This window comes from Fragaria vesca, linkage group LG3 (genome assembly GCF_000184155.1).
Source record: "Fragaria vesca subsp. vesca linkage group LG3, FraVesHawaii_1.0, whole genome shotgun sequence".
NCBI classification, from domain to species: domain Eukaryota; kingdom Viridiplantae; phylum Streptophyta; class Magnoliopsida; order Rosales; family Rosaceae; genus Fragaria; species Fragaria vesca.
Window position 1 is genome coordinate 448,404 of NC_020493.1, and position 21,868 is coordinate 470,271.

General features: G+C 38.2%; 3 protein-coding genes across 3 annotated transcripts in view; 1 reads left to right on the forward strand and 2 right to left on the reverse strand.

The window, feature by feature from the left end:
- The first annotated feature begins 2,401 nt into the window (after positions 1-2,401).
- LOC101297334 lies at positions 2,402-5,724 on the forward strand. Its single transcript, XM_004295222.1, has 6 exons — positions 2,402-2,617; positions 3,026-3,874; positions 4,209-4,399; positions 4,523-4,729; positions 4,912-4,975; positions 5,200-5,724. The coding sequence occupies exons 1-6, from the start codon at positions 2,402-2,404 to the stop codon at positions 5,722-5,724; spliced, it is 2,052 nt and encodes a 683-aa protein (XP_004295270.1).
- Positions 5,725-6,376: 652 nt separating this feature from the next.
- LOC101292774 (peroxidase 42-like) overlaps positions 6,377-21,868 on the reverse strand; it is a 15,830-nt gene continuing 338 nt past the window's right edge. Inside the window, exons 2-5 of the mRNA XM_004293240.1 lie at positions 7,829-8,099; positions 7,544-7,732; positions 7,266-7,431; positions 6,377-7,096 (exon numbers count right to left, since the gene is read on the reverse strand). Of these exons, the coding sequence (XP_004293288.1) occupies positions 6,687-7,096; positions 7,266-7,431; positions 7,544-7,732; positions 7,829-8,056 (993 nt within the window). The 5' untranslated portion in view covers positions 8,057-8,099 and the 3' untranslated portion in view covers positions 6,377-6,686. The remainder of the gene's footprint in view (positions 7,097-7,265; positions 7,432-7,543; positions 7,733-7,828; positions 8,100-21,868) is intronic.
- LOC101292484 (tRNA wybutosine-synthesizing protein 2/3/4-like) lies at positions 10,615-16,096 on the reverse strand. Its single transcript, XM_004293239.1, is given in 9 exon segments — positions 10,615-11,403; positions 11,498-11,604; positions 11,767-11,843; positions 12,029-12,164; positions 12,640-12,875; positions 12,991-13,120; positions 13,554-14,735; positions 14,839-15,331; positions 15,406-16,096. Coding segments are annotated over 9 exon segments (3,159 nt in total). The 3' UTR covers positions 10,615-11,296.

A 21,868-nucleotide genomic window follows, 5' to 3' on the forward strand; every position in this document is an offset into this window, starting at 1 on the left:
GAAAGTCTGTAATTAAAAATCGATGGTTTTTAAGAAATCAGTAGAAAGTCTATGAACTTTTCAAAAAGTCTGTAGACTTTTCAAAAAGTCAGTTGATTAAAATAAGTCTGTATGAATCTAAATACAATACACCCCCGAAGTGATTCAAAATCATTCTTTGGGTATTACTGGCACATAATGATAAATGTCTTCTGACGAATTGGTCACTTGAGATTAAGGAGCACCATAACTTGCACACAACCTTAAATTTCAACAAGGTTTTTACAGGAAGTTTTTCAAGTATTTGAGTGATTACCTCGAGTGGAAGGTAAGGCACCATTGATGATCCTTTCATCGGCTGTCCTTCTCTTCGATGATATTTCATTTCACTAAAATCCTCTAGTTTCACTAAAATCCTCTAGCAGACAAGATAATACATCTCTAATAGGGTGATGTATAGAGAGAGATCACGATTCCTAAACCTAAAAGGATAGTAAATAACCTATTCCTTGTAGAAATACGACAAGCAAATCTCATTTAACTTTAAACCTATTCCTTGTAGAGTTGATAAGCTATGCAAGGTGAATGCTCCGATGGACAGATGGAGATCCGGGCATTGAAATGGGCATCAGAGCCATCGAGGAGTGGCAATGCACTTACTAAGGTAAATATCAGAAATCTTTCAAATCTCATTTTACACACTCCACAAGAGAAACAAAATACATATACTACACCACCCTTCATTTCAGTCTCTGCAAGGTTCATACTTCATAGAATAGTGTTTGTCTTGAAAATTAGAAAGCCAGTGAATCAAGGGGAGTGTGTGCACTCATTATAGGACTTCTTTTAACCTCTCCAGCTCTGCAGCACAGTTTCCACAGAACCTCACCAAGGATTTGTTTAAGTCCATGACTTTGGGCACCCCTAAACCCTGGTATTTCCTCATTTGAAAGACTAAACTAATTGCCTTGTGATCACATTTAGCTTCAAATGATGGAACTAAACTAAGCAACTGGGCGCCCCAGAGGGTGGATTATAAGTTTTGTTTTAAAATTAGAAGTAGGATGGTATCCAAGGTTTACTCACCTTCATATTCCCTGACACAAATTGTGATTATAGAGACAAGCATTCAAGTTCCCGTTGCACGTGAGGTTGCAATTCTATACTGTATGCACGTGTGACACGTCTTTTATATACATACCTTGGGAAAGGGGTAAATGGGACTCGCTTGTCAAGACACACCTCAAATTTTCTATCTGTTCCTTTCTGTATCTGCAAACCCTGATTGCTCATTTTTCATTACTTGATCCACAATCAGGGTAGTTCTCATAAGTATAGGATTGGTATTGGTTAAGTGCATATCGTATGTTTACGAGTTGAAAACAATATGTTCGATGAATTGTTTAAAATAAAGTCCCGAGTTTTATCAAAGGCTCAAGAAGCAGTGCATCGGTTTTCATCTCAACCACAAAAAGAAGAACTATTAGATCTGCAGTGTTTGTAATAACCTAACACGAACACGACACGACACCCTTCCATTGCTAACCCTGCACTTGAGGACTTTGTGCCTATTATAATAGGTAAAGATCACTGCAAAACTGAGCATAACCCACACGAGAACTGAGCTATAAAAAGACTGGTTGGATCGGGTAAAGCGAAGAGGGGTAAGTTATTTATGTTTTTTACTTGGTGAGCAAACTGTTAGCATAATATTTTATATGAAAAGTGCCTCGGATGCTTTATTCTTGCGCTGCTGAAAAATGGGGTACCAGCTGCTTCACCACTATCATAAGAAGACAATGCAGCTGATATTAAATCACAACTGTGAGTTGTTTGTCATCAAATTGTGAGACTCAAACATCTTAAACAAAAAGCTTAACAGGTGAGCTCTTGTTGGATTCTTGTTCATTTTTAGTTCCTAGCTAATCGAAAATGAACTATATACAAGGAGATAAAAACACTTCGAAAAATTTGTGCTTCTGAAAACACACTACAGTGATCAAAAGGAGTCTCATTCATACTAGATTTTAGTTTTTCATTATTGATTGAAAACCATATTTCCAGAAATGCCTTTGGAAGGTGCACGTGGAATTGCATGTCTTTTCCACTTACATAACTGAAGCAGGAATAATCAAGCACAAAAGCCTCCTCATATTCCGATTAGTCTCACCTTTTCTCCTTTTCTTTTCTCCTGTTTCAGTTACATCTCTTTCATGTTGATCAATAATCTGCATATCAGCATATGCTTCTTCTAAAAAGCCAACTTCTTTAAATGGATTCTGTGTTCAAAGCTTAGTCACTTGAGCCATTTTGCAGTTTTTGTTTGTGGGGTATCAGGGTTCTGCTTTCATACTTTCGTCCACTTTCAAGATTTTCATCCTGGAAGAATATATTTTAGGATTGTTGTGTATGTCTTGCGCTAATGGTGGAGCTTCAGTCTTGTGCTAGATTGGTCAATAGTTCTGCATTATGCGCGATAGAGGGAGGAATGAAAGGAGAGAGTGTCGATGTTATTGCAGAGATTTCAATTGAATTAGAAAGGGAAAGACAGAAAAATGCAGAACTTCTGCAGAGAATACTAATGCTTGAAGCTCAGTTACAGGAAAAGGAGAATGAACCTCCTCGAACAAATGGACAGGTCTGCCCATTTTTCTTTGATAGTATGTTGGTGCTTTTATTCTGTTAGTATAGATTGAAACTTGCATGTTAACAAAGAATCTAGTACCTTAGAGCGTTGTACTTTGTTTGATTAAGAGTTGGATCACTTATAATGTCATAATGTTATAAGATGCATGGTCTCAGAAAGAGATTGGTTTTACTACTTAGTTGCATGTCTAGTTTGTACAGTTCGGCTAATCTGATTATAATTCAAATACATATTTAAGGAAAGATGTTGATTTTGCTCAATGCATCAGGTTTGTTTTCTTCGTGTCACTATCACCGATCCTCTTTTTTTCATCATCTTTGTGGATGGTTGGAGAAACTGTGGACTTGCAGTCCTCATAGTGATGCCATACATTTATAACCGCACAACTTTTGGTTTCAGGGAGGTTGCTCAAATGCAATGGAAAGAAACTTCAAGAAGTTCAAGAGACAGAAGATTGAAGTCACTAGTAACACAACTGAGGATGGTACTATTACTATTGTCCAAGCTGAAATTGCTGCAGAGAAGAAGCATCATATTGAACCCTTTGTCCTTGATGAAGATCCAATTGTAGATGACCGTCTAGTCAACTGGATGAGCATGGAGGAAACACAGGTTTTGCTTTCTGAAAAAACAAAGGATAGTGATCATTCATCTCCAGATTGTGATGAAACTGATGATAGTGATGATGAAGATGAAGGTTATCGAGAAGAAGATGGTATTAACAATGACCATAAAGAAGCTGATGAAACTTCAAGACTTGTTGATGAACTGATTTATGGAGTTGCTGATAAGGGTTCAGATGCACGGTGTGCAGAAAGTATATCAGCTGCAGGTAGTCCACTGTTTTCAAATGCGAACCGCGAAACCAATGAAGAACTACCAATAGGGCCAGTTTGTAATGAGATTGAAATTAGAAACCCAAACAAGACAGAAACCAAAGATTTTGGAAGTTTCAAGGTACCAACTAGTATCCCAACTTCGGCGAAGGAGTTTCATCATACAGGAACTGGGAGCCTATCACAACATAAAAAGCCTCCAAAGTTGGCATTTTGTCCAAAAGAAGTGAAGAGAATAATTGACTCGGAATCCCTTTTACAGAAAAATGCTCATTCACACACAATAAGGAAGATCATAGTTTTTGCATCTCTTGGTATAAGGCATGGTTGTGAAGATATATATGACTTAGACTTCAACCATTTCAGCATTTTAAGGAAAGGAGAGCAGTACATGTCTGCAACAGATCCTGGGGTAAGGCTACTCTTTTAAGTTTTATCATTAAGGTACTTTATTGTAATATTGTTACTAGAATAGACAGATATTTACAGAAACTAACATTATCTATGCTGTCTATGCTGGTCTCATTTATGTTGCCATTACAATGGAAAAGGGGATTCAAGATAATTTGATCATCGCATTTAAGTGATAATCAACTTTGGTCCTTAAATGATGTATTAGATGAGTGATAACATTCAGCTCTTACGAGATGCCATTTTTTGGGATCAGGCATATAGCATATGTCATTGATCTATTTAGTCCTTTTCATCAGCAAACAACATATTTAAGTCATGTGATTTACCTGTAGGAACATGTTCTATATGAGAATCCTGGTGTTCGGAGGAAGATATTTTATCCAAACCGAAAGAACCCTACACTATGTCCAGTTCAAATACTAGAGGAAGAGAATTCTATGCGCCCGTCGGATCCTAACTGCCCATCCAGCTTATTTCTATGCATCAAGTACGGTGGAAGGACAAGAAACCTTCCCCAAAATGAGTAAGCTTATCTGAGTAACTGATATTTGAGCTTAAGAGATGAACTCCATGGCCACTTGATGTCCACTGAGGGTTATTTCCCTTTGCAGACTATTTCACAAGTGTCTGTTCTAATATGTCCCAGATATGTCAGACAGCGTATGGGAAGAAACAAGCTTAAGTCTTTCGGGCCATTGATGTGTCGAATGGCAATGCTAGCTAATGTTCGCAGTGGGAGCTTCTTCTTCAAAGCCTTGGGAATCACACTTCTTTTCATGGCTGGTTTTCCTGATGACCTGGTTCAAAGGGAAACCAAATACCGAAACTTAGACTTGATTCAAAAATATTATAGGTATGCAGAACTAATACTAAAAGGGCATGAATATTTGTTATTTGGCTAGTTTTAGGAACGAACACTAGTAATGGATACTAATAACTTGAACTAAAATTGTTCCAATAACAGAAGTAGAAGTATTAATAAATTTAGCAGCTTCATTTTAACTGCTTAATCCCAGCATAGTTTTTATCATGCAGGACAGATGAGGATGCTGAAGGAGAGGAATTATTTCTTGCACAACCTATGACAGATGATGAGACTGTAAGATTGCTATCTTAGTTTATATATCTGAATGCTTCTTTTGACTGTTAAATATAGATAAACTCAGTTTTGAGAAGAATAATAATCAATTGATTCCTAATTCCTAAAGTTCAAGAAGAGATACATATGGTTTGGCTTTTGGTTTTATAGTTGTACCACAGCTAATGTATTTTAAAGTATGCCTATTCTGATAATGTCAATTTCTCTGTTTAAAACTATCTCAGCAGTTTTGTGGCAAGATTTCTTCAACAAAAACAAAGGGAAAGAAACAGACTCACTCTAACAGTAAGCCTCAAATTATGCAGAAGACCTCATTCCCAAATAGTACATTTTCAAGCTCTTCACCTCAATTTGGACTAATGAATCATACCTCTATTCCCCCATTAGCTGCTCCACCAATTTCAAACACTGTGATCACCAATGCTGGTACCAATATCTCCTATCATAGTCCAAACCCCTATCACATTTTTCCTCCACAACCATCAAACACTTTCATGCCTATGGTATATTGGCCTCCCCCAAACACATTTTCTCCTGGCCTACCTTATCAACCTACATATGGTTACCGATCTTACCCTTCTGCTGGAAATTACTTCCTTCATCCACAGCCTTATTACAACCATCCATCCTGTGGTCCATTGATCCCCAAAACGGTAGAAGTAGCAGGGAAAAATGGCATGGCTTCAGAGGAAGCTGCTGATAGTGATTATGATTGTAGCTCAAGCAGTATAGAGCCAAAGAAGAACTAGCAAGGTGTAATAAGGATCTGCTAATCATATTTTCATCCTTGAAAATCATCTTAACTTGAGTCTACTTAATAAGTTACATCATTGTGATGCATTTTTTGCTCCTCAACTTCTCAATGAATATGGAACTTCAACCTAGCTTGCTGCAGTACTCAATGATCCAAGCAAACATTGAAAATTTCTGAATAGTCAAATAGGACAAAATCTCTACAATGCACATTAATTAAGCTCCTTTCTCACTCTAGCTTGGCATTTTGTAATTGTCCAGTCTACTTAATAGTATGCTTTTGGAAACATGTAATAATTATTCATTATGCCTATGCCAATAATGCAAAGCTTTTGAGATAATTTAACCTCTATTCTGAAGTCCATTCCTTCTAGGACTTCCTATATAAACCCTACATCTATACGCTCCACCTACCAACAGATCTGACAGTGAATGCAACATATTTAAAGAACCTTATCCTTTCCATCTTCGTCTTTACGTCAAGGTCCCCTTATCCTTATAGACAAGGAATCTTGAGTAATCCATTTATCATTTAAATTAAATTCATACATCAACATGTTGAAACATCCCATACATACCGACAGTTTGAAATCTTCACTCTTCTCAATTTTATGTAGTGTTTATAGAAAACAGTATCAGAAAATTTGATCAATCTATTCGATCATTTCTCATATAAAAGTTGTTAGAGTTGCTCTTGTATATAAGCATGATTTATCAATAACATTATCATTGAAATCCATGCATCACACATGTTGAAACCACCCATACATACATACATCCATCTCAACATCATTGCAAGAACAACAGAAACAAAAGCAGAGAAAACCTACATCATAAAACAATGCACCGATGATAGCAGCCATAGAACATTATAAAAGAAAAGACCAACTTATTATGCAAAGCAGCTGTCTCACACTAGCAAGCTACTCTTTCTCTAGCTAGCTCGATCTTGATCCACCTAGTGGAGCTTGTTGGCCACATTGCACTGTTGCCTGATCTCTCCCTTGTCTCCGGTAAGAGGGTTGTTCTCGGAGAGAATGGTGAAGGCTCTTGTGAACTCCTTGAAGAAGTAGTCCTGGCTTTTGGCCATCTTCTTGACATAGGGCTTGGTCCTCTTGTCTGTGGCAAGCTGGTGGTCCACCATCATCAAACCCTTGTTGTCCAAGATGTTCCTGTAGTAGTTGTTGTCGAAGATCATGGGGGTACCACGGTCATTCCTCACGTACTGGACTGCCTTGGGGTCAGGGATGGCATCAGGGCACTTCTTAAGCATGTGAGGGACATGGTCTGGGTTCAGAGCTGGGTCTACTTCTGGGTACAAACGGTGCACCAGCTTCACACAGTGTGTTCTTCCAACACTGTGAGCTCCTATATTTGGTTACATAAAAATAACAATTAGACCAGAAGCAGTGATAACTAGTACAATGCAAAAACAACACAAATGTAGATCCTTTCTTAGAAATATAAGCACTTGAAGGGGTACTATGTATATTCTCAACATGAACATCGTTTGGTAAACAAATTTGGAGAGTCGTACCAAGAAGGGCAACAACTCCAGGGGTGTCAATGCCCATGGCAGAGAATTTCTCAAGAACAGTTGACATGCTCTCATTGTGGTCAGGAAGGTACTCCTCAAGGATCTCAGCTCTGCTCCTTCTACCATCTCTCCTTCCAGTTTTAAGAGGGATGAATGGACCTCCTAGCTGAAAATACAACAAGATGAGCAAGCTTTAGTCACTAGTACTTAAATTTAGTCATACCAACTTCAGATCTATGTGTTTTTACAAAAGAGATGAACAAAATGAAGTCACATACCCTAACAACTCCTTCTCTGGCTGACAAGACAAGAATATCTGAGCAAGAAACAACTCCAGGACACTCCCTCTCTAATGCTTCTTTGATCTCCTCAATGTACCTGAAGTTTCTCATCCCAAAGCTTCTGTCCATTTCCTTCTCAGACAAAGACCTCCTTGTTGAGTCCAAAAGTAGTGAAGCATCACATGACTGTCACCAAAAATTTCCAAAACAAACAAATGTTACTCACAAAATAACTTAACCAAAGAAAAAAAAGTAGAGTTTTGGACACGAGTATTTACGTACCTGGACAGCACAGTCATGGAAGATGTTCCTGAGCCAAGAGAAAGCAGTGTTCTTGTGGCGCTTGTAGAGAAGCTTGACCTGCTCTCTGACGATCTCCTCAGCCTGAGGACATGAGTCACTATAGAAGTTCATAACAAGACCAGGGTCTTCTTCATTGCTCTCAGCAAAGCAAAGCACTGCTGAGAGAGATAGCAAGGCAAAGAAGAAGAAGAGAGCTCTGGAACCCATTTCAGTAAAAGTTGGCAGTTTCAGTAGTGCTGATGAGGCCCTGCTTTGGTTTTAGAGTCTTGGATACTTCCTTAAATAAAGCTGAAGATGGACATATTTGGTATTAGGGACACTTGTTGCAGTTTTGGGTTATGAATTATGATGACTCTGATGCTTTTCATCTTTTTCACTGCCTTCATTCATTCACTCTCATACTGACGTTTTTTGGCTTTTTGTGCTGAAATTAGGTAAGCTCTGTAACACTTGTTGTATGTCACAGAAAATGCTCTAGGGAGGAAGTTACAGTTTTGCTGCTTTTGCATCTCAGATCTTGATTTCAACTCTCACTTTTTTTTTTTTTTTTTTGGTTACAATTTCAACTCTCACTTTCAAGACTCCTACTTCTATGCATTTGTGTAAAAAAAGAAAAGAAAAAAGAAAAATACCTCAAGTAGCATTCTACTAGAATCTGGTGATCCATTTATCTTTCAGTAATTTCCTTCCAAATTTGGATGCCCACCGTCCACCAACTTCATTTCTAAATTATTTTCAGCTTCATGATTGAATTTAGTGATCCATATGGCAAATTTAAACTCAAGATTAGCAGGCCAAAAGATGACCTCACCACTTGTTCAAAATAAAAAGAAAATGAAAAAGATGGCCTCAGCAAGTCATTATCATGAATTTACAAAGACTAAAAATAAGCAAACATAAAGAAAATCAAGCATAAAGGAAAAGGAAGAGTGTCCATCTGCATCATTTCTGTAGGGTAATTGTGTGTTTTCACAGTCAAACTGTGAACTAGATCAAATGCTTTTCTAACCAGGTACTTTACCAGATGGTTTTGTTTAGCAAATTAATCACTTAACTGATCCCTCATTTACACTTTTGGCTTGAGTTTGTAGCTTAATGCAAGTATAAACACCATGGTTAAATTTATTACTTAAGGGAAAGGCAATAGAGCATCATGACATGCATTTACAAAGAAAAAGAAGGAAAAAAGAAAGTGGGATTATCATTATGAAAAGAAAAAGTTCATCCATTCAAATTATTCCCAAAGAAAAATAAGAAAAACTAAATATCTTTCTGAAGAAAATTGAAGAATAGAATCTGGATTTGAATGATCTGAGATTAAAGAATGAGAAAGTTACAGTAAGCATGTTGGAAGGAATCAACCCAAATAACCTATTCCTTGTCAAATCCTATTAGTCTAATACCATTAAATAGGGGAAAAGTTAAAAGAATCACAGCTCATTAAGAATCATGTTAGAATACTAAAACACCACTAATCTCTTGGTAATTTGCTAGGAGGACATATTAAACAAAGCTCATGAACTGTGGCTTCACTACTGTGACCACCGACACTTTGCATTGAGTTGAGAAACTGTGTAAGCCACTTATGTGTCTCCTATATATGGATGAATGCCGTGAACTCAGATATGATGAATGGACCTTCCCCGGCCGCCAGCATTGACAAGTCGGTGACTCACTAATCATATATTACTCCCTTATCATTTGGAACCAAATTACTCAACTGATACGTGATCAATCTAGAATGATAACTTACAAAGTAGTTAAGCTTCAAATGGTTGTCAGTTGCTATCTTAATATGAACTGTGTCACTGTGATCAGTGTGATGTTATATCTGATAACCAAGACATGGATGAAGATATAATTCATCGACTAATTAACCAATTTGGAATCGGGAAACCTATATAGAATAACCCATAAGTTAGACTATGATTTATAAGCAATCTGTATGTTCATATAAAAACTTCCAATTAGATGACTTTTTTGACCAAAATCCCTAGAGATCCACAATATGTAGGGCAACTCGTACTGATGAGCATTGAATCCCATCGATGATCATGAACCCCAGAACGAGATAAACTATTAGTCTATCTATACCAGGAGACATCAATTGGTACACATGCCCTATGTATTGGTAATTGTCCTATACAAATATATGTAGAGGACTTGTTTAATTTTATATTGGTCTGAAGATGCTCTTAGTCATAGCCATACAGTATAAACAATATAATGTTTGAAAATCAGGCAAACCCAATTAGACCACTTATCTTTATCTTTTTTCTTGTTTTTTTTTTCTTACAAAAAGTGTAGGTGAGAGCTTTGTTACGCTACACCACCATCGTTAGGACAAACCTGTAACCTCAACCCTGAAGGACTGATAGTAGATACGTACCTGTCACACCAGCCTCCAGGTATGGATTTCCACGGGAGAATTTACAGATCGCGAACTAACAAGGCCTGTTAGTAGTGGAGATCGAACTTGGACGAGGACTCCACCACAAACCCGCCCTTGCCAACTTAGCCAAACCTCATTGGCATTTATCTATTCTTTTATTACCTTTACATTGCTTTGTGAATTTGTTTCATGTAAATGTAATCCAAATATAAGTAGCAGCTCCCAATAATAGAGTACAGCAATCAAACATAATTGAATTTACAAATAGTATGAGTATGACAGGGCAACAAAAAAGTAGGAGCAAAAAAATTCCAGCATAGGAAACAAAAATAGGAGCAACTTTGTCATCGTGTATCTTCATATATTTGAAAGTTTATATTGTGTCTATATTTTGGTGCATAAAGAAATTGTTGATGGCTACTGCTCTATGTTACTATCACGCTTCCTACCATGTGGCATGTGCATATAAAATCTGGGCAAAATGTTTGGATTGTAGATTACATTATTGTTGCAATTGTGTCTCCAGTGATTAGCAATTAACGAAGGCTCCACATTGTCTGTTCTATAAGGATATTGTTTAGACTTTGGCAACTCCGACCGACCTATATTTAGAAAAATATCGGTAGATAGCGATTCGTACTCGCAACACATGAAAAGAACCCGAAAAGATATCTCTAACCACAAGTATATATGCATCTATCAGTTGTGTATACGATTACGACTATAAACACACATACAGCATGTCAATGATGAGGTCTCAATGAATCAATAATATGACCAAAACAAAAACTAATGGGGTTTATGAATCAGTAAGCACCTAAGCAGTAGTCTAAAATTACAGGAAATACGGTGCCATTTGATACAAATCATACAATGCTTTCAGCTAGTGTCGATTTTCATTAAGGGTTCTATTTCGTACCCAGAAACCAAACAATCATCTGATATTGCCAATCAAGTCCAAGCCAGCTTACCTACTGCATTGTGGGATCCCTTAAAAATTGATGGGTCCTGAATCATTTATTGCCTTCAACTGGACCAGCACCGGTGCCTGTTTATTATTTCTGGGCCTGTCTACATCTTACATCTACTACGACGTGACGGATGTGTGGGGCGTACCATTTCACTCTCTCCAAATGTTCTATTGAAACTTCCCAGAAATGACCTGCATGCAAACATATGTTAACTTACACCCCCTAAACAGGATATGGTTATTGACTATGATACATATATATAGCCATCGAGTCCACAAACAATACCTTGAGATCTGGCAGCTTCAGCTATGGATTCCGATATATGTTTAGTCCACAAATTCTCCTCCGAGTCCACCACATTCCCATGCACATGTAGCATTCCACCCTCACCCCTGCATTACACGATTTGTGATCAATTTGTGTATCTACATTGGTCCATAGAGAAGGGGTGTTGCCGAAGACATTTAATATCATGAAATTCAATAACAAAGATGCAGTGAAAATGCTGTGAAGTGAGAACAACAAATATGTAAATACTGAGGACATAATATCACCTTAATGCCCTAACAGCGGTGGCCCAGCTCAATTCACTTGACGGAATGAGACCAAGGCATACCCGATCAGCCACTCCCTGTGACAAGACAATCATGTTAGAGAAACCTCCATTGAAATGGGGCTAGGCGATTGCTGAAGAATATGGCATTTTATCACTGCGAAAACCAACATCACAAAAACTTGGCTCCTGCAAGTCAAAACTAAAAAGGAGCCTCCTTACTAATAGACAATTGATTATCAGTATTAAAAATTATGCCATACTTGAGGTGCAGTTGTTCGGTTATCTCCTTCAAGAATGATGCATCGATCACTGACAGAATTGGCTTGTACGTTTCTCCGCAGTGCCTCGACAGCATGAGGATTCCATTCACAAGCATAAACTAGTTTTGCCTTGGCCCTGAGCAACCAATAATAAACATCTTCAGGGAGTGCAATCTTTGAAGGAGGAAAGAAACTTGAGTGTACCCACAAGGTATAAAAATGAATAAGCAGTATGCATCTACAGTATTTGTGCCAGAAACCATCACTTGATGAGCTAAATTGATAATGCAATGAATGTCGCAAATAATTTCCTAACATGCTAATCCTTGGAACATCCAGAAAATTTTCTGCCAACAGATAAGACTTTGATATGTAATTTTCTCACATCTATGATACACAACTATGACTATATGTACCTCCCAACTTTCATATCTAAAGAAGGAAAATTACAGACCGACTTCACTTATCATTTTTATGTGGTTTGTACATTTTATATTCCCATAACTGAAGAAATAGTCAATTGGAGAGTAAGGTAACAGAAAACAACTCAATAAACTTTCATTCATATAATTGAGGGAAATAGTACCATATTGAATTTTTGTCAAACGAACCTGACAAGAAATGGCAGCACAAAATATCCAATTCCAGCAAATAAATCCACCACAATCTCATCCCTACAATCCAAAGAGCCCATGCGGAGCTTCTCAGAGAGGTTACCCCAGGAGAACATGCACTTAGTAGCATCAAAAGAATAGACAATTCCATTTTCACGATGATCAACCCAGCCATTATCTCCTATCAGAATCTCCAAAGTACTGTCCCTTGTACCATTTGATGCAACTCGGCCCTGTAATATCAACAGATTTTAAGTCATGAATATCGGTAAATAAGTTACTAGCTAACAATCTTATAAGTTTAGTGAGCAAATCCCACATTGTATAATACTTATGTATATTACTTACTTGACGAGCAAGGCGAGCAGCATTTACTGATTTGGCAATAACAGGCCAAAGCTCCTCAGCAATTGAGTCCCATAATGGATTCTTGAATGATGTCACTGGAAGCACAACAATATCTCCAAGTCGCTCCCATCTAAAAAGGACATAATGGTTATGTTATCAGTATCACTAGCACACAGTCATTGTATATAGTTACTCCCAGTAAACCCAAATCTCTAGATAGGCATTTACTCCCAGTGAACCCTCATCTAATAGGCTCTTGACTGATGATATGTGACGCTTTGGGACAAAGTTCTTTCCTCAAATGTTCCTCTTATAAACTACCAACCCTCCATTAAGACGATGTCTTCTTTGACATGATCTTAGATACTAAGTAAGAGTGTGCAGACTACCAACCCTCCATTAAGACTATTTCTTCTTTTACATGATCATAGAAACTAAATAAGAGTGTGCAGTAGCCCATTATTACCTCAAAAAACCATTCTGCTACCTTATCTTATCATCAACTTAAAAGAAATATTGCTTTCCTACTCCTATTTGCAACAAAGGATAGACAAAGTACAAACCTTGTTGGCAGCTCCTCCAACAATCCTGCTGGTAGGTCTTTATCCTTTAGCAGAGACGCCACGGCTTCACTCATTATTTTCAAGGGAGACTTGGCTGTTTTTTTAATTTCAACAACTTCATCTACCAGCATAGTGGCACCACATTCCTTTAAAATGTCCAAGGCTTTTGAACAGGTGAGCTCATCAATTAAACATTTTGCTCCTATAGCTGGTTTATGAATGTGATCACTCTGTCCTTCAAATAAATTTACCATATTATGCTGATTTTCTTTCAGTACATCAGAAAACTTTGCGCTCACAGGGAAACAAATATGTAAACCACCTTCAACAGAGTAAACCTTCCTTGCAAGATCCAACCACCCAAACTTCTTCAGTATGTCCTTCCCTATTTTCGCATACTTCTTTTCAAGTTTCAGAACCCAATATGCATCCGCATGTTGACCTATGCCATCAGCTGTGGGTTCACTCTTAAAATTTAGGTCAGGAGCTCCGGTTAATGTTTTTGAACTCTGAACCTGTTCTTGTCTTCTCTTTTCACTCTTCATGATATCGATTTGGTCAGTATGCACTTCTCTAACAACTGGTTTAAAGTTATCATCTCTAAGCTTCAGGGGAAGTAAATTGATTTTCATTGGCTTACTGAACTTTGTACCAAATGCATAACAAGATGCCCCGCCACCAATCATAACAAGTTCATCACCAACAACATTGGCAGTGCTACGTATAAACAAATCTTCACCAGTGGATTCCAGTTTTACATGCCTCCACATGCACAGTCGTAAATCAAGAATTGCCAACTCTTGGCAATGTTGTCTAACTGGACAACCACCAATAACTCCAAGATGATTTTTGTACACAAACATGGAGTGCGAGAACCTTGCATGGGGACTTCTCCCAGACGACTTAACTTTTTTCCATCTACATTTAGATGTTTGGGTATCAAACCTGTACAAGTCTCCAAGTGCTTGCTCACCATCATACCCTCCAAAGATATATAGCTGAGATCCCGATGCTACCATTGAGTGAGAATGTCGGCCACAAGGACCTTCCTCACTGACATGTATCTCTGTCCACTGCATATTATCTGTATCCAGTACATGCAAGGAAGAAGTGACTGCATCATTGTTAAGCCCACCAAACACATATAACTTTGATCCTACAACGGCCGCAGCATGTCGATGCCTGCATATGTATAACTTACACATATCAATCAACTCAAACATGTTCAAGACAATATCACCAAACAACACAAATAAAAGGTCACTTATATCAGCAGAAAGTTTACCTGGGAGGAAACACGTCACCAGAACATTCCACGAGCGTCCATTCATTCTTCTGTATATCAAGGACCCATACATCACTCAAAATTTTCTCAGGGTCAGCCCTTCCTCCAATAACAAACACACGATCTCCAACCAAACAAGCCGTGTGTCCTAATCTCGAAGAAGGACCACTCCCCACCCGAATCACTCTCAAACCACCAGACAATGGATCCACCAGCAAAGACTGATTTCTTCTCGCATGTCTCCCCATGCCTCCAAATCCACCAAACACAAGAACCCCATTCTCCGCATTGTTCTCCAACGCGCAAGCCGAATGACCCCAAAGGTAAAGATTCTCCTCAGACTCCCCGGAAACCTCTATCTCAACAACAGAAAGACTAGAGCAACCGGGAGCTCCGTTCAACCCTGCCAATGTTTCAAAGACTCAGACTTTGCTTTCACATTAACACTGAAACGTGTCCTGCAACACACATTTGCTCAAAATAAAGCTCTCAACTTTCCGAAAATGCACACAAAACACACAACATTTCCATTTCGATTACAATTTCAACAGTCATCAAAAACCATACCGGGAAGGGCATTGTCGTAACTTCCACCAGCCGGAGGCCCCGCCACAAATCCTCCACTCTCACTCTGCAGAGCCTCCAGAAAAGCATCGGTCCTCTTCCTGTTGGCCTCGAATTTCTCGTTTGCCACTCCCACAAGGAACCTCAAATACTCGCGAGAAACCATAATCTCGCGGCTACTCCCGAGCGGAACCTCCAATCGTATCGAGCACCGAATCGCGATTATCACGCGCTTATTTGAACTCGTAATGCCGGACTCTCTGAACCCGGACGCTATGGCCTTCGACACCAGAACCTGCGCCGCCGCCACGTCCCTGCACTCGACGGCGACGATCAGCGGCTCGAATCTGAAAACGACGTCGTCGTGGTCGTCGTCGTCTCGGAGCTCGTTGCGAGTCGGATCGGAGCGGCGGCGGAAGACGAGGTCGAGGACCGAGTCGGGATCGGCCGGGTCGTGAGAGATGTAGAGCCACGCGCCGCCGGAGGCTTTCTTCTTGGAGACGCGGCGGGCGGCGGGCTGAGAGAGGATGGAGATTCGGCCGGAGCAGGAGCTGGTGGTGAAGTAGTCGCGGTGGCGGTTGATGACGTCGAGGAGAGGTATGATCGGAGTGTCCACCGTGCCCTTCGGCGACTTGTCCGTCTCTTCCGACCTCAGTGACGTCAGCGTCGCCGCTTTTCGTTTCTCGAACTCCATTTTGCTTTGTGTTTCTGTAAAACCCTCCAGAATTCTCAGAGGCTCCTGGAGGGAAGAAGAGGTTGGAGTCGAGGGTAATGTCGACATTTCAGTGTGCCTAAAACGATTGTTATTGGATTGGACCTAACTCTTCTGGGCCTAGATTACGTATATAAATTCGGCCCCGGCCATGCAGTCTTGAATCAAAGCTCAACAAAGATGTGTAAGAGATCAAATCAAGAGGAAACAAAGGTCATCTTAGACGCCAACACAGTGAGACCTTCTTTGCCTGACCTTGCAAGGCCGACGAGACTATCAAGATTCCGAGAAGAATGGAAGAACCAAAACTAAAATAGAAAATGGTAGATCAATCCATGGGAAGAGGAAGAGGAACTGGAGAATAGATGTGAGGAAGAACGAGAGTCCGTCTTCTTTTTGTTTATTTTTTGGATACTGATGCGAGAAAATAATCAGACGAGATATTGAGAAGAGACATGAGATGTAAACATATCGAAAACTTAAAACAAATGAAATCTTGACCATTGATTGATCTTGAACGGTTGAGATTGCCTTATGAGAAAATATGAGCACACAAATATGAGAAGAGGATCCAAGTCCATTCTGAATACCATAGCGGACTGTCTCAGCCCCACCCAGCATAGAGGCGACGGAGTAAGGACTCCGGTAAGTCACCCGAGCCTCCAATTCTCCGCACTTCAATATACTTTCCACCATATCATCGCTGTAATATAAAAATATCATGAATGAATGGACAAACAAAATCTATGCATCTTTATGTCGCAACAAATTCACCATCAATCAAGAACAATTCCCTTATAAACTAAACAACAGATTTAGCCCAGTAATTATATCAAGCACAATTGCATAAACCTCGAAAAAATTTGATAAAGCGTTTCTCGGGTGATAACGCCGGCGGCAGGCGTCCAAGAACGTTGATGCATCGATCCTCCTTGGGCAAATACTCATCAGAATTGTCTATGGTGAAGCCTCTAGAAGAGTGACGACATCCGCCGGCATCTCAGCCGTTGGGGGAGGAAGTTCAACAAGTGAGGCAACAGGAACCACATAGTGGCGGTGGCGGTGGGTCTGCGCCACGTCCGTCGCGATCAGAATGGATGTGCCGTCAGATTCGAGCATAGCGACTCTAGAGTCATCACCAAGGAGTATATTCAATCTTCCTTCTCCAAGTGGTTCTTTCTTTGCTTCATCTCAATCTGTGTTGATGTTTTTTCACCCACGGATATAAATTGAACTACGCTGAAATTTATAGTGTGTGCATATATGATGTGGGTCATTTTGTATATAAATTTGGTACATGTATTTGAGGTGTCTAACATCACTCGTCAGAGAAACAACGAGAGAAAAATAAAAAATGACGAAAATGTTTAATTTAATTTAATTCAATAAAAAAGTAAGGTTTTACGCATGATGAAAAACTAGTTTAAGAAAATAAACAATTCATTTTGATTAAAAAAATAGACTAAAGTTTAATAACCTATAGGCTAACTATAAAAATTTAGCTACAAAATAATTTTTTTTGGGTCTTGTTATTGAACACCAACTTATTGTTGAACAAGAAACTTCATCTTATTCTTGATCCAAATCCATTCTCTACGATATTTGAACATTCTTACTTAAATGTCTTTATGCATATCAATATGATTAGTGTTATTTTATGTAGGATTGCTATTTCTATTATTGTTACATTCTATACATTTTTACAATTGATAAACCAGAATAACTAATCGAGTGATGGAGAAGTAGGAAGAAGAGAGCTGATAGATAGAACAATTTTGTAGTTTCTTTCAATCCAAGTGTAATTGATCTAAATTTTGAGATCTTAGGTTTTATAAGGACAGAGAACATGAGTTTATCAGTGTATGTGAATTCACTTGTACGGTTTAATTTTACCTAAGATCGAACTCATCGAAGTGTTGTCAAAAAAATCCATAGGATGCGATTATGTTTATGCCTTAGATTGAGTGTTGAGGTTAATCAGAGTCATATGAAGGTTTGAGTTGAGTAGTTTGTAATTTTCTAGATAGTGTAATGGCTTTTGAAGTGTCTCATTTTTGTTAAAGTACGTGTATGACAGTTCACAGTTGCTTAAATTTTTGTAGGCTGTTTTCTTTAATCCCTTAGTATATTATTATCAGGCCAAAGTACAATTTTGAAGGCTTTGTGTATGGACATTGTTTCTTAAACATTGACACCAAAAGACTCACAAAACTCATAATTCACTTAACGCCTCACAATAAAAGTAGTTTCAAACAGATTTAGCTAGCTCGAATTTGAGATTGATTTGCCGAAAAACAGTTCATCGTCGCAATCGTCGCCCTTTAGTGATCGATAATGCATGATATATCTAGTAACACTATTAAAAAATGCAAAAATGTGAAACATCTCCATCAAATTAAGTACTTTGATTACTCAAATTTGATTTATTCAATAATTTAGACTTTGAACTTTGAAAATATCACTTTGGTCATTTAATCTTTGGGCCACTTTGAAAAATAACTTGCAATATGTCTTTTCTTACATGAGTCAGTATTGTCTTATGTATTAGTGTTCACGTAACTTGTGTTTAGGAGGAGATTGAAGAATTATGCATTGTAATTTGCGCATATAGATTTATCGAACAAAAAAAAGTTCCATACCTTCATCGAAAAAAAAAGGTTCCATACGGTATAGAATTTGGATATACTGCCAAAGTTCCAATTTCAAAGTTCCAATTGAACTTTGAAAAATATCACTTTGGTCATTTAATCTTTGGGTCACTTTGAAAAATAACTTGCAATATGTCTTTTCTTACATGAGTCAGTATTGTCCTATGTATTAGTGTTCACGTAACTTGTCTTTAGGATGAGATTGGAGATTCATGCATTGTAATTTGCGCATATAGTCTATACGCAACATATTATTTAGTTCTATTTTTTCACAACAAGCAACATATGCATGATATTTTGTTGCTTAATTAATGTTGTTTGTTCATTACATATATTATAAGAAGAGATGTTGCATTTGGTTCTTTTATGACTTTATCCAATGTTATTAATAGTCAGCCTATTATAATTTTACACTTTAGATATTGGAATGAACTAAATAGATCGATTGACATTGCATTTAAGGAAGCTGGAGTATGATAGCTTGCATTTTGTATTTTCATTTAAATGTACTTCAACTTCTTACGCATATACATACCATATTCTTTTGTGGTATTGATTTAAAAAATAGGGCCGGACATGAGATTTGAAGACCTGAGGCAAGTTCTAAGAATGATGCCCTATGGTCATACGAGGAAAAAAAAACCACGGCTAATCGGTCATAAAAATATTAGTTATCACTCAGACTTTGTAGCTATGAATAACTAGATAAACGAAACAACTATAGACAAAAAAATAACTCTAACCGAATGTATTACTATGCAAAATGAAGATGAAGAAGAACAGGTTTTTTTAATTTTTCAATAAGGACGAAGAAGACGAACTACAACTTACAGACTTGAGACTGGTGCAAAATAGACCGACTGACGGAGTTAAAGACCCAACAAACCACCTCATCTCTGACTTAAAAATGTAGTACGATCACACGCTTCTCAATAGTACTATACTTGAACGGATGACACAAAATATATGCATAATACTTGATTACGGCCGATCATTCCCTACTAGGCGTGAACATTGTAAAACTATATATATCATGACTAAGTTAAGGCCTTACATAAGTGAATTCTTATCGCGAGTCAGTAACTTGTTTGAGATATGGATATATATATAATGGGGTCTAGAGATTATGCTCTACAAATGGTTGACCTCCTTGATTGCGGAAACAAGGAGATCCTTAGTGGGAGAGTGACAGTGATTCATAAGAAGAATCTAGATGTTCTGCTTGTCAACCCTTCCGTTGTTGTCATACTTGATGATAGGAAAGATGTTTGGGATACTCAAAACCAGGAGAATGTTATAGTGATGCAGAAATACCACTTCTTCACATCGAGTGTTCAAGACTTCGGTCTCAGTGGTGGGGAGATATTATCGGAGTTAAGGATCGACGAATTTTATCTGGGGGGAAGAGCTTATCTTCATATTGTATTTCAAATCCTTCGACTTATCCACAATAGATTCTTTTATGGCATTGAGTTAGATGGGACGACTCCTATGGACAAAGACGTGAGGGTGGTGTTGAAATGTATGATGAAGGAAGTGTTGAAGGATTGTAAGATTGTGTTCAACAGTGTATCCTCTTAAATGACAATGCTGAGGCTCATCCTATGTGGAAGAAGGTGGAGGAGCTCAGTGCTACATGTTCAACCGAAACCGATGCATCGGTCACACATGTGATTTCAAGAAATCATCGCACAACGAAGTCGAAGTGGGCACATGATGAAGGCAAGTTCTTGGTGGGGTGACATGCCTCTTAGGCTGGGCTTAGGTCCAGCCTAGGGATGGTTAACATTTTTCCTATAATTTTTAAATTTAGTTTTTATTTTGCTTTAGTGAGGGGTGTTTTTGGAAATGCTCATGTTATTGTTGTTAAAGAAATATGATGTTAGTAGTGTTTGATTTACCTGTGTCTTTGATACCCACTAATGTAAATTGAACTACAATGGAATTTGTAGTGTGTGTGCATATATGATGTGGGTCATTTTGTATATGAATTTGGTACATGTATTTGAGGTGTCTAGCATCACTCGTCGGAGAAATAACGAGAGAAAAATAAAAGATGACGAAAATGTTTAACTTAATTCAATAAAAAATTAAGTTTTTACGCATGATAAAAAACTAGTTTAAGAAAAGAAACAATTCATTTTGATTAAAAAAATAGGCTACAGTTAATAACCTATAGGCTAACTATAAAAATTTAGCTACAAAATAATTTTTTTGTTAAACTTGAGGTGGGATGTAGCTCACTGTATTCCGTGTGTAGTAGTGTATGTATGCCTTTGTATAGAGCTTCGTGGAGATAGGGAAGCCAAACTTGGATTTTTTTTAGCCCTTACTCAATGGTAGCCATATTTGCTGGTCAGACTGTCTCTGATCTTACCTTAGAGGGTGGCCAACATATCAGGGTCGAGATGAGATTTAGGTATGTACGTACCCAAGGGTTTAGGTCTTAGGGGTGATGCAATTGATAGATTGCGCAATGAAAACACCAACTTATTGTTGAACAAGAAACTTCGTCTTGTTCTTGATCCAAATCCATTCTCTACGATATGTGAACATTCTTACTTAATGTCTTTATGCATATGTGAGGGTGGTGTTGAAATGTATGAAACAAGGAAGTGTTGAAGGATTGTAAGATTGTGTAGGATTGTAAGATTGTGTTCAGCAATGTTATCCCCTTAAATGACAATGCTGGATAACACTGCTGAGGCTCATCCTATGTAGAAAAAGGCGGAGGAGCTCGGTGCTACATGTTCAACCGACACTGATGCATCGGTCACACATGTGATTTCAAGAAATCATCGCACAACGAAGTCAAAGTGGGCAGATAATAAAGGCAAGTTCTTGGTGGGGTGACATGCCTCTATCACTGATTTACCTGCCACTCTCCCTGTAACCCACAAATGAACTGACACATGTCCTGCCACATCACTATACTTAACTGCTCCCTCATAACGTTAAAACTATTGCAAAAACTATTATTTTTGTTAATACCTCATTAAAATATGAGTTAATTTCAGTTTACTACCCTGAACTTTAGGTCTAAAATCAGTTTGATACCTCTTTTTTTTTTAATCAGTTTCATACCTAAACTTTCAAAATAACATCA

What these genes read in the sequence shown, in the direction of transcription:
- LOC101297334 (XM_004295222.1), top strand. Translation starts at nt 2,402, where the DNA reads ATGGTGGAGCTTCAGTCTTGTGCTAGATTGGTCAATAGTTCTGCATTA. An exon ending in CTCCTCGAACAAATGGACAG is followed by an intron (nt 2,618 to 3,025) that starts GTCTGCCCATTT and finishes TTTTGGTTTCAG; the next exon opens with GGAGGTTGCTCAAATGCAAT. An exon ending in CTATGACAGATGATGAGACT is followed by an intron (nt 4,976 to 5,199) that starts GTAAGATTGCTA and finishes AAACTATCTCAG; the next exon opens with CAGTTTTGTGGCAAGATTTC.